Genomic DNA, 11,482 nt, shown 5'->3' on the forward strand with positions numbered 1-11,482 from the left:
ACTACTACTTTACCACTATTGAGGCACATGCATATGCCTGGGCAAGATGCATAGCTTCAGGCTTTGCATCTATTTCCATAGTCATGTAGAAATGAGTGAGAAGTAGCCATTTAAACAGGAGCACATTCTCATATTTTTTATTTTTATTTTATTTTAGTCATTTAGCAGACGCTCTTATCCAGAGCGACTTACAGAAGGTGTACATATGTACACCTTCTACTCCATTTGGTGGTTTCTATCTCTCTGGGTCTTACATGTGTCTCTCACCATAGTCGGCAGGGATTGAACAGAAACATAACGAAATCCAAACTAAAGACAACCCAATACATTCGGTATTGTGTTATTTTTCAGTCATACAAAATATTTTTTGGTACGTGTCAGGTCTTTCTAAAATATTTGTTGTATACTAAAATGTACAATGTGAAGAAAAATGGATAAGTCACACCATCATGGACTCGACACAGTTATGTGGTCAGCTTAGTTCTGGTGCATCATGACAGTCACCAGTTTAATTATCGCGCTCTCTTATTCCCTCCCAGAGAGTGGGGACAGAGGAAGCTGAGAGATAGCATGACAAAGTTCATAGTTCCTGTGAGTTCTTGTGACAGACCGTGACAGCGGACACAGCTGAACTGGAGATGGATAGGTAGGAGGGTGGATGGATGGACAGCCAGAACCGATGACCTCCCTATCCCACCCCCTACAGTCAAACCCAATGTCTTCTACAGATTCAGAGAGCTACGTTTGTAAGGGAGTCAAAGGCATTGCCCTCATATTAAAGCTGATGAGTGGGGTTAATGAACGAGTGAATGACCATGCATGGTCCTAGCGGTTGTGGTGGCGGTTGAGCGGTCATCGGGGTCTCTTGCGCGTGACGAAGATAAGGACCCTGCGGATGGCGATGAGGCGGTCCTTGAGGGAGGGCATGGCCAGGATGGTGAGCTGGGCACGGTTGTCCAGAGGCAGTACAGCCAACAGCCACCAAGCCCACGCTGGACCACTGGGATTACCCTGGGGGGGGGAGAAAGAGAGAAAGAAAAAGAGAAAGGAGGGGAGGGGAGGGAAAGAGCTTGATAAACGCAGCACATTCAATGACATACGAGTGTGATTCTCACCAGGAGAGAAGTGCATGTGTGATGGTTAGGTTAGTGTCGTACCTGTGGGTCAGGGTCCTTCCCAGGCAGGTGTCCAAAGTGGCTGATTATCTGGCTCTTCATGTCGTCTTTGAGGGAGGTGAACCAGCCGCTGGCCTGGTCGTACACAGAGACATAAAGCTTCTGCAGCTCTGCTAGCTCCTGGCCCTCCACCTGACCAGACAATATATAATACTGTCAGCACACACAGTACACACACACAATGGAACACACGGTTGGGATGGAAGACTAAGGATCACATACACACACTCTAATCATACACACACCAAACACATACACACCAAACGTACAAAAGTGAGGATATGAATATCTATCTAGATCTATCCAAATATCTCTAATGCACTCTTTGTATCCACATACATGCAAAACATTCCTCACACACAGCATTAGCCAGCACACACCAACCCTAACACACACACCTTCCTATCCTCCAGGTACTCTATCTTGGCCGTGTTGTATCCGTCTCTCTGGCTGTGGCTCAGCACTTTGAAGCGGGACACTCCGATGGTGTCGACCACAGACCTCCCATCGGGGAAGAACTTTACGTCCCGGACCTCCAGCATGCAGCCATAGTCAGCGAAACCCTTCAACTCGTCAGCGATGCACATGCCAAACTGTTTGGTTCCGGTCTCCATGGAGCGACGAATCATGAGGCGGTAGCACGGTTCGAAGACATGCAGCGGACAGGGGATGGTGGGGAAGGCCATGGTGCACACAAAGATCGGAACTTCCTGGTTCAAGCTAGGGTGTAAGGAGGGATACGATATTGGTCAGCGATTAGCTAAAAAGCAGGACTGTTGAAGTGCAGTTAACTCACTGACATTGCTACTACGCAATTAATTTACCATAAAATAAATGGCTTAGTAAAGTGATCAAATCTGTGTTTGTGTGCTAATGTGTGTGTGTGAGTGTGACTCACTTGGACAGTTCCTTCATCTCCTCCTCGTGGATTTTCTTCCTCTCCACCAGCTCGTCTCCCAGGTAACGCTGCAGCACCTCCTCCATCAGCAGGGTCTTGTTGTACCCTCTAGTGGCCAGATACTGGTATTATACAGAACACAGAGGAATAGGATGTTACATTCACATTCTACTGGATCATCCATGTCTTTTGTGAATTCTCCTTTAATTATTTATTGTCCCAATATCCTACTTCACTCCCTGTGTCGGAGGAAGCTTTGTGCTAACTTTGTTTTTGTCACGCTAAACCATCCCTCAGTCACACTCAACAAACACAGAACAGAGATTATATTGTATTTCAGACAGCCCTAAGCCATCATTTTTCATAATCACCAGGTCTGCCCGAAGCCATCTATCCACATATAGAGTACAGCTACTTCCTGTGTGTGTTTACCTCTGAGAGGTTCTCTTTGCAGAGAGGGCAATTGGGGTTGTGGTCCAGACAGCGCTCCAGACACTTGAGGCAGAAGGTGTGTCCACAGGGGGTGGCGACGGGCTCATAGAACAGCCTGGAGGAAACACAATAACATAAGCTTTAACAGTTGAAGTAATTGTCAGTATTGACTGAAAATCTAACACTGAGTGGCTAATCGTAAATGTATAATTGTGTGGTGGTTGGTGGTCCTCTTACCTCATACAGAGGGAGCACTCCATATCTCTACTGTCGAGCAGGTCTGCAGCCACCATCCTCCCCCCGGGGGAGGTAGCAGGAGGGTGAGAGGAGGAGCAGGCTTGATCTGGTCTGGGCAGTTTGGAGGGGGGGTTGAAGGCTGGGCTGTCCCCACTATGTCTCCTCTTGAGGCCTCCTGGGGGGGCAGGCAGGGCAGCCAGGACACTGGCCAGACTCTTGACGTCTTCTAGCAGAGGCTTCACAGCTTCACTGCTGGGGGACAGGTGGTGTTTGGAGAAGTCGGAGGGACCCTCGCAAGGAGAACTCTTACTCACACTGAACGCTGGGTCCTGGAGAGGAGAAGAGAGGAGTTACTAGGAGAAGTAGGTGTGTGGGGGCGTAAGTAAGTGTGTGTGTGTGTACTGACCTGTGAGGAGCAGCCAGGCCTCTTAGGGGTGGTGAGGGGGTGTAGAGAGCTGAGCAGGGTGGTGGGCTTGAGGCGAGTGGAGGGACCACCCTGTTGGGGATGTAGGGGAGTGGGCTGACCGTCCTTCTCAAACACTAACGAGAACAGCTCACTAAGCACCTACAGAAACACACTGTCAGTAAATAAGCTCATACAATGTCGTTGCACTCATAAGTAGCTTATAACTAGTACCCAGAGTTTAAAGGGAATATGGTGGAAATACAGGACAACGGCTCACAAACTGGACCGACTGCCTTGTCATAGTGACAGTACCAGTGGTGGAAAAAGTTCCCAACTGTCATACTTGAGTAAAGATATCTTATTAGAAAATGACTCAAGTAAAAGTCACCCAGTAAAATACTACTTAAGTAAAAGTCTAAAAGTATTTGGATTTAAATATACTTAAGTATCAAAAGTCAAATATAATTTACAAATGAAGCATGTGTGTTTAGTGAGTCCGCCTGATTAGAGGCAGTAGGGATGACCAGGGATGTTGATAAGTGTCTGAATTGGACCATTTTCATGTCCTGCTAAGCATTCAAAATGTAACGAGTACTTTTGGATCTCAGGGGAAATTTAGTGAAGTAAAGAGTTTAAAAATATATCAATAGTTAAGTACAGATACCCCAGAAAAACGACTTAAGTAGTATTTTTACTTAAGAACTTTACACCACTGGACAGCAGATATTGCAGTGAATATGTAACAGCAGTGGAGCTACTAAAACAGGCCACAGTGACAGCAGGGGATAGGGCTGGAATAGCTCCCCAGCTAAGACAGCTGGAATGGGGGCATTGCGTCATCACCTAGTGTGGAGCAGAGCAGGATTTAAAACCAAACTAATTGGGTCTGGTAAGCATGGAGACAGATTTACACTGTAATATCGTACATAGTAATACTGCATGTTTATATTATTATGATGTGACATTAAGGGGCATTAAGTATGTGGTTAAGTCTGCATAATTAAAGTAAATGGACAAAAGCTTTTGAAACGTTATTATTTTTTATTTTTTTACTTGTGTATTACCTTCTGAGCTTCGAGCTTCACCGTCGTCCAATCAGGCTTGAGCGCCACACACATGAAGTACTCCTTTAAGGCCTCATCGTTGCAGTTGGCTTTACTCAGGGCTGAGGCCTTGATGTAGTGGGCCTAGGAAATCACACAGACCAGAGGATGTGTTGAGTAGGGACTACTCTGATGGCATTTCAATTATACCTCTATAAAGTATATTCAAAACACTGATAATAACAATCTATAATCTGAATATTGTTACAGTGAGCGGCCTAAGAGAGATAACCTTCTAAAAACAGGGGAAACATGGGAATCTAAGGTAATTCTTGTCATAACACCCTGGGTTATAATTCCAGGGGCTCTTCAACCTGGTCAACATAAGCTCTTCCCTATTGACACTAGTGCCTGATTTCAGTTCTATCTGATCTATTTTGCGTGTCTATCAGCTGCTGTCATTAATAGATTAATATTTAGGCCCAGATATACAGAGACCATCTGATGGTCTAGGTCTATACTCTGCTGGGTAGATTGAGTTACATATCCATATCTCACACCTTTGGCCAGAGAGGTTTGAGTCTGCACATGCTCTCTGCATCCTGGATGGCCTGGCTGTAATTCCTACTGTCCATGTGCAGCTCAGCACGCTGTCCCAGTAGCCGACCTATAGATGGCGCTGTAGAACCGAGAGAGAACACAGGAAGAATGAGAAAATGACATTTACACCTTTCCACACAGGTACAATGTTGTCAGTGTACACAAGATCACAAAGATCCGTATCAGTTACTATGCAATAATATGCCAACTTCTTTAAAAGGTGTATTTTCTGCAAAAATGTAATGCGACGTTGGATGTTATTCACCCCAAACCCTATGAGTAGGGAAAACTGGACCAAACCAGAGCATTTCCCTTGAATCAAAATACTGCACCATAATCGACCATGCACAGTCTGTGCCGGGAATTAGGTATACAATAACATACAACACCCTTCTGGCTAGTGAGAAGGGGAGGGGAGAGACGAGGGGGTCAACATTCTGATGAATGATTCTGTCCTGTGTGGCTCAGCTGGTAGAGCATGGCGTTTGCACTAACTACTATAAGTTGCTCTGGATAAGAGAGTCTGGTAAATGACTCAAATGTAAAAGTTGGGGCCTCCCTTGCGGCGCAGCGGTCTAAGGGTCAGGACAAGAGGCGTCACTACAGACCCGGGTTCGATCCCAGGTTGTGTCACAACCGGCCGTGACCCGGAGTCCCATAGGACGCCACACAATTGGCCCAGCTTCGTCCGGGTTTGGCCGGGGGGGCTTTACTTGGCACATCGCGCTCTAGCGACTCCTTGTGGGGGGCCGGGCCCCTACAGGCTGACTTCGGTCGTCAGTTGAACACATTTCCTCTGACACATTGGTGCGGCTGGCTTCCGGGTTAAGCGGGCGTGTGTTAAGAAGCGCGGTTTGGCGGGTCATGTTTCGGAGGACACATGACTCGACCTTAGCCTCTCCCAAGCCGTTGGGGAGTTGCAGCGATGAGACAAGATCGTAATTGTAACGCAATTGGATACCACGAAATTGAGGAGAAAAAGGGGGTAAATACATGTTTGTTTTCTTATTTTGTATACAATTTTTTAAATAATAATTAACATGTAAAAGTTTATGAATCTTTGGCTCAGTGGATGATATGACGCCTCTGCCTCTGTGGGTAAAAGTAGTCTGCCTGCCCCCCTCCTCCCCTCCCCTCCTGACTTACATAAGCAGGTCAGTAGCTGACATTAAAGCAGAAAGAATGGGGTCAGTCAGAGCTGCTGTGCTATGCTGTTGGGTCGGCCTCTACTGAAGCACCAAAGGGCCTCTGACGCTGGCTCACTCTCATTCCTGACTGTGCCTCAATGCTCTCTCTGTAGTAAGGGTCAGGACAAGAGTTTTTTCTAGGGAGTTAGGCTAATTACGGGCCCAAGTTTATCCTGGTAAAACTCAGGTCACAAGGTTGGGGAAAACAACTCCTGGCCATCTATAGGGAGTGAACTGCTCAGGGCTGACCCGGTGTTTCAAAAGTAGACTCGCTAGCAGCCTGTGATCAGTCAAAGGAGAAGCATCAAACGTCGTGAAAGCCACCAACCTAAATGGATGGACGAGGTTGCAGTGTTTTGGCAATTGACTTCACCTCGCAATTAGTATGTGTTGTAATAAAGTTCAATATAATTTAGCATAATCTACCCCCCTAAAAATTATAAAAATATATAATTGAGCAAAAAGTTATAGGCCGACATTTCGATTGTGTTCGGAGCAAATTATATGCTGCAATTACCAAACACCAATATACTAATGGACTTGAACTTCATTTTAAATACTGTTAAATTTAATATCAGAAATAAATACATAACTAAATTAATGTTTAAAATACAGGTATCTTTCTGTAGCAGCGTTATATCATCTTAGAAATCATATGCTGGATCACCTGGTAACCAAATAACTTTATTTGACCTGGTGTAATAAGGACGCTAATGGAGAGTAACTGTAGTCTTGCTAAAACCAGCCTCTCTACGTCCTTGCAGCTGGCTGTGTAGTCACGTGGGTCACGCGTCACCCAGGCTAGTGTAACATAATGACCACACTGCGAGCATTGCAAAGTAAATTTACACATACATGTTATTCAATAATTTCATCCAAACTGCGAGCGTCTGCGTAGCCAGGCGCAAAAATAAAACTTGGTTCTATTTTTGACGCTTGATGGCCTGCAAGTCCCGCCTCTCCCATCTCCTCATTGTTTTTTTGGAGCATATACCCACGTGGGGGATTGAAAGATGAACTGAGGTCCACATTCCAGTCAAAGTTGGTTGCCAACCGCCATATAAAGTCCACAGAAGAATAAGACTGAAGGATGAGCGATTACTAGAAACTAACTAGGTTTCCCCTTTTATCTGAGGATTAATTGTTGGAGTAGAGAACACACCATTTTGTGTGACTCAAAACGGATCACAATTCTACAAAGATCCAGAAAAAAAAGGACCTTGTGCATTTCAGGTAAAATAACAACCCAATGTTTATATCCCAAGACAAATTAGCTACCAACAGCAAGCTAGCTAGCTAAATGTCCATGAATGTTTCATGTGTTTCGACCTGTCCCAAAAAATAATATACACTGAAAAAATATATAAACACAACATGCAACAATTTCTACGATTTTACTGAGTTACAGTTCATACAGTGTAAGGAAATATATCAATTGAAATAAATTCATTAGGCCCTAAATATATGGATTTCACATGACTGGGAATACAAATATGCATCGGTTGGTCACAGATACCTTCAAAAAAAGGTAGGGGCGTTGATAAGAAAACCAATCAGTATCTGGTGTGACCACCATTTGCCTCATGCAGCTTGACACATCTCCTTCACAGAGTTGATCCGGCTGTTGATTGTGGCCTGTGGAATGTTGTCCCATTCCTCTTCAATGGCTGTACGAAGTTGCTGGATATTAACGGGAACTGGAGCACACTGTCATACACATCGATCCAGAGCATCCCAAATATCCTCAATGGGTTACATGTCTAATGAGTATGCAGGCCATGGAAGAACTGGGCCATTTTCAGCTTCCAAGAATTGTGTACAGATCCTTGTGACTTGGGGCCATGCATTATCATGCTGAAACATGAGGTGATGGGGGCAGATGAATGGCACGACAATGGGCCTCAGGATCTCGTCACAGTATCTCTGTGCATTCAACTTGCCATCGATAAAATGCAATTGTGTTCGTTGTCCGTAGCTTATGCCTGCCCATACCATAACCCCACTGCCACCATGGGGCACTCTGTTCACAACGTTGACAACAGCAAACCGCCCACCCACATGCCATCTGCCCGGTACAGTTGAAACAGGTGTTCATCCGTGAAGAGCACACTTCTCCAGCGTGCCAGTGGCCATCGAATGTGAGCATCTGCCAACTGAAGTCGGTCACGACCCTGGTGAGGGTGACGAGCACGCAGATGATCTTCCCTGAGACGGTTTCTGACAGTTTGTGCAGAAAATATTTTGTTGTGCAAACCCACAGTTTCATCAGCTGTACGGGTTGCTGGTCTCAGACGTTTTCTGCAGGTGAAGAAGACGGATGTGGCGGTCCTGGGCTGGAGTGGTTACACGTGGTCTGCGGTTGTGAGGCCGGTTGGACGTCCTGCCAAATTCTCTAAAATGACATTGAATTGGCTTATGGTCGATAAATTAACATTAAATTATCAGGCAACAGCTCTGGTGGAAATTCCTGCAGTCAGCATGCCAATTGCACACACCCTCAAAACTTGAGACATCTGTGGCATTGTGTTGTGTGACAAAACTGCACATTTTAGAGTGGCTTTTTATTGTCCCCAGCACAAGGTGTACCTGTGTAAGGATCATGCTGTTTAATCAGCTCCTTGATATGCCACACCTGTCAGGGTTTTTTTGGCCTTAAAAAGGTACAATATGTAGAAATCGCACCGCTATTTCCTGGTTGCTAAAATTATAATCGTTTGCCTAATTTCAGTTTATGTGACAAAACTGGCAAGATAATCATTGTACCATCTAAACTGTTTAGAAATATATTTTCAATAACCAAAAAGATTGTATTTTAAGGTGGTGTACAAAATTGAAAGTAAAAGACGCAAAAAGCTAACTTAACGGGAAGCATAGAAATAGCGCAAATAGAACAGATCTAATGCTTCTTAGACTTGCTGTCAATGAGAATGACAGATATATAACTCACATATTGCAGCTTTAATTTAAGGTTAGGTATTAGGGTTAGCAGTGTGGTTAAGGTTAGTGTTAAAATCAGATTGTATGACTTAGTGGCTGTGCTAGCTAGTGACCACTCTGCAGAGATGCCTCCAGGTCAAGAGTCATGACAATAAATGCCAACATGCTTACATCCAATAATGTAATATGCCCCAATAAAAGGCCTACTTATTCTACATAGCCAGTGAGGAAAAGACTAAATGGAGTCCAGTCCATTTGAATGTAACAGCATAACCATTATGCGAGCATTATTAAATCAATCCATGGGGTATGTGACTCAGGGCAGAATTGTGGGTTTGGTAATAAAGGCGGGTGGGGCTACTGGGCTTATGAAAGGATTGCTTCGAGAGCTGAAAGGGTACAGTGTCGCCCCCTATCGGTGACAATGCGGAGTAGTGAAAAGTAGGTCATCTAGTGTCCCAGATATTTGGTTATAAATCGGTAAAAGGGAAACATAAAAAACACAATCTGTTCTAAAACATATGAATTCGACAATTGCTTATTCAAACTTACTGTAAATGTTACATTATCTTACCCAGTTCTACGGCTTTGTTGTACTTCTCCAAGGCATCAGTGTAGTCGTGCTTCTTTCGTGAGACCTCACCTTCTATCCAATGCCTCCTGGCTTTACTTTCAGCGTCGAAACATTTATCCAACAAACTACTGAGGATGACATTTACTCTAAACCCAATGGTCAGGATCTGTCCGTCTTTTTTGTTCAGTTTATGTTTGCATTGTATGCAGTCTTTGACAGTTTCTTCTTCTAAACAATGTTTGCAAAACGTATGGCCGCACTCCAAGGTGGTTGGTTCTGACAGTAAACACCTACAAAGGCGGCATGAAAACAAGTCCAGGGGTTCTTCCTCAAACGCCCCATCGGCCTCAACCCCATCGTTTCCATTCCCCCTATTATGACAACTCGTTGACTTCGCATTAATGTTTAGCTCCTTCTCCCTAAGAGTCCGTGCTATGTTTTCAACCAGAAGCTGTAATTCGCCTGGCCGAAGTTCGCAAATGTTGGCCGCGATGCAGTATGAGTCAAGCGCCTCCGCTATCCGCCCGGTCTGGGCCAAAGCGTCGGCTTTGCGCAAACAGAGGCCCCGGTCTGGTTGCTGGAGGTCCGCCAGCTGAGAACTATAGATCTCCGCGGCAAGGTCGTAGTCACCTGCCCGGTTTGCTTCCTCTGCCACCTCGAGCATTTCAGGGCATATACCCGCTGCTCCAGGGTTGTATACCGGGTGGACAAACTGCGCCGACTGGTGAGCTAGGATTACCGTATCCATATTAATCTCGGAATATTACATATAGCAAACTGTGTTCAAAAGTTAACTGATATATTTGGACAAAAACAATCCTTCTCACAAAAAGACTTCAGACTATAACGTTACATGTGCCATCGTGAAAGACTCGTGTCGTTTTCTAAGAGGATCTGGTTAGGCCTTATTCCGCGAGAGCCGAATAGAATACGCACCAAGCTGGTGACCGAATAGAACACGTACCAAACTGGTGACCGAATAGAACACGTACCAAACTGGTGACCGCTAAAATGTCAAAATAGTTTGTATGTAGACTTCCCATTTTTTTTTAAAAACCGCTATATATTCGGATTCTGTATTACAGCACTGTAATGCCCATTTCCCGTGTATTACCTACCTAGCTTTGCTGAATAAACCAGTCATTCACGACTGAGGAAGTAGACATTCTCTCCTCTTGTTTGGCTGACAACGACGGTCCGCCTCTCCAAATGACAGCAAGTAACGTTAGGAGGTCTGTACTTCTAGTTAGCAAAACATTGTTGGCAACTCAAACCCTTCATCGGAGGGTTTCAGACTTTAAAAGACCTTAAAGGCAAAATGACGGTTTCCTGGGAGTAACGTTCTGTAGAGCAAAGGTCCGAGTGCAATTTCACGTTACATGTTTTTATGTAAGACCTGAAGCAACCTCATTCATTTCCCTAACTTCTCGCGCTCACTGTAGTTGGAAAGCTTAGTTCCTCTGCCCGGGTCTTGACATTCAAACTTTTCTTGTTCGGTCAAAACGATTCATGCCTAAATACAATTAAAAGGAAAGTATCTGGTCCTCGCTGTACGCCATACTGTTGTTCTGTTAGCGACTTCAAATTCAACGATGATGATTCGCCGAACAAAGCGCAGGGAAGCACGTGATGGTATCTGTGAAAAGTTATTGGTCCATTAAATGGCTCACTTATATAACATATCAACATTGTATAAATCCACGTACCATCAGTGTGGATCGCTGGGCACTCAGTTCATGTAACAACTGGACATTTGTCGTTGTAACACTACGTTTTAGATCAATATATCTGACTAGAGAGAGGTATGGTAATAGACCACCTAGACCTAGACTGTTGTTTCATCTTCATTAGAATTGCACTGGTTATATCACTGTTCTGAGAGAGGAGGAGGAGGGGGGTGCATTGTTTTATGTAATCCTTTACATAAGAAACAGAGCTAGAATTACCCTTACATTTGTTTGAGATGACCGCCAAAATATATTGCAGTGATTTA

The 11,482-nt window shown here is 44.6% G+C and overlaps 1 protein-coding gene across 1 annotated transcript; it reads right to left on the reverse strand.

The window, feature by feature from the left end:
- Positions 1-121: 121 nt before the first annotated feature.
- LOC311143908 (LON peptidase N-terminal domain and RING finger protein 2-like) lies at positions 122-11,080 on the reverse strand. The gene is made up of 10 exons (XM_084179783.1): positions 9,490-11,080; positions 4,752-4,870; positions 4,213-4,335; positions 3,149-3,307; positions 2,743-3,071; positions 2,506-2,620; positions 2,074-2,195; positions 1,574-1,895; positions 1,158-1,307; positions 122-1,011 (listed from the first exon to the last, which is right to left on the reverse strand). The coding sequence occupies exons 1-10, from the start codon at positions 10,235-10,237 to the stop codon at positions 853-855; spliced, it is 2,346 nt and encodes a 781-aa protein (XP_084035909.1). The 5' UTR covers positions 10,238-11,080; the 3' UTR covers positions 122-852.
- Positions 11,081-11,482: the final 402 nt, after the last annotated feature.

Source organism: Coregonus lavaretus (assembly GCF_964263955.1).
Source record: "Coregonus lavaretus genome assembly, chromosome: 16".
Classification (NCBI taxonomy): domain Eukaryota; kingdom Metazoa; phylum Chordata; class Actinopteri; order Salmoniformes; family Salmonidae; genus Coregonus; species Coregonus lavaretus.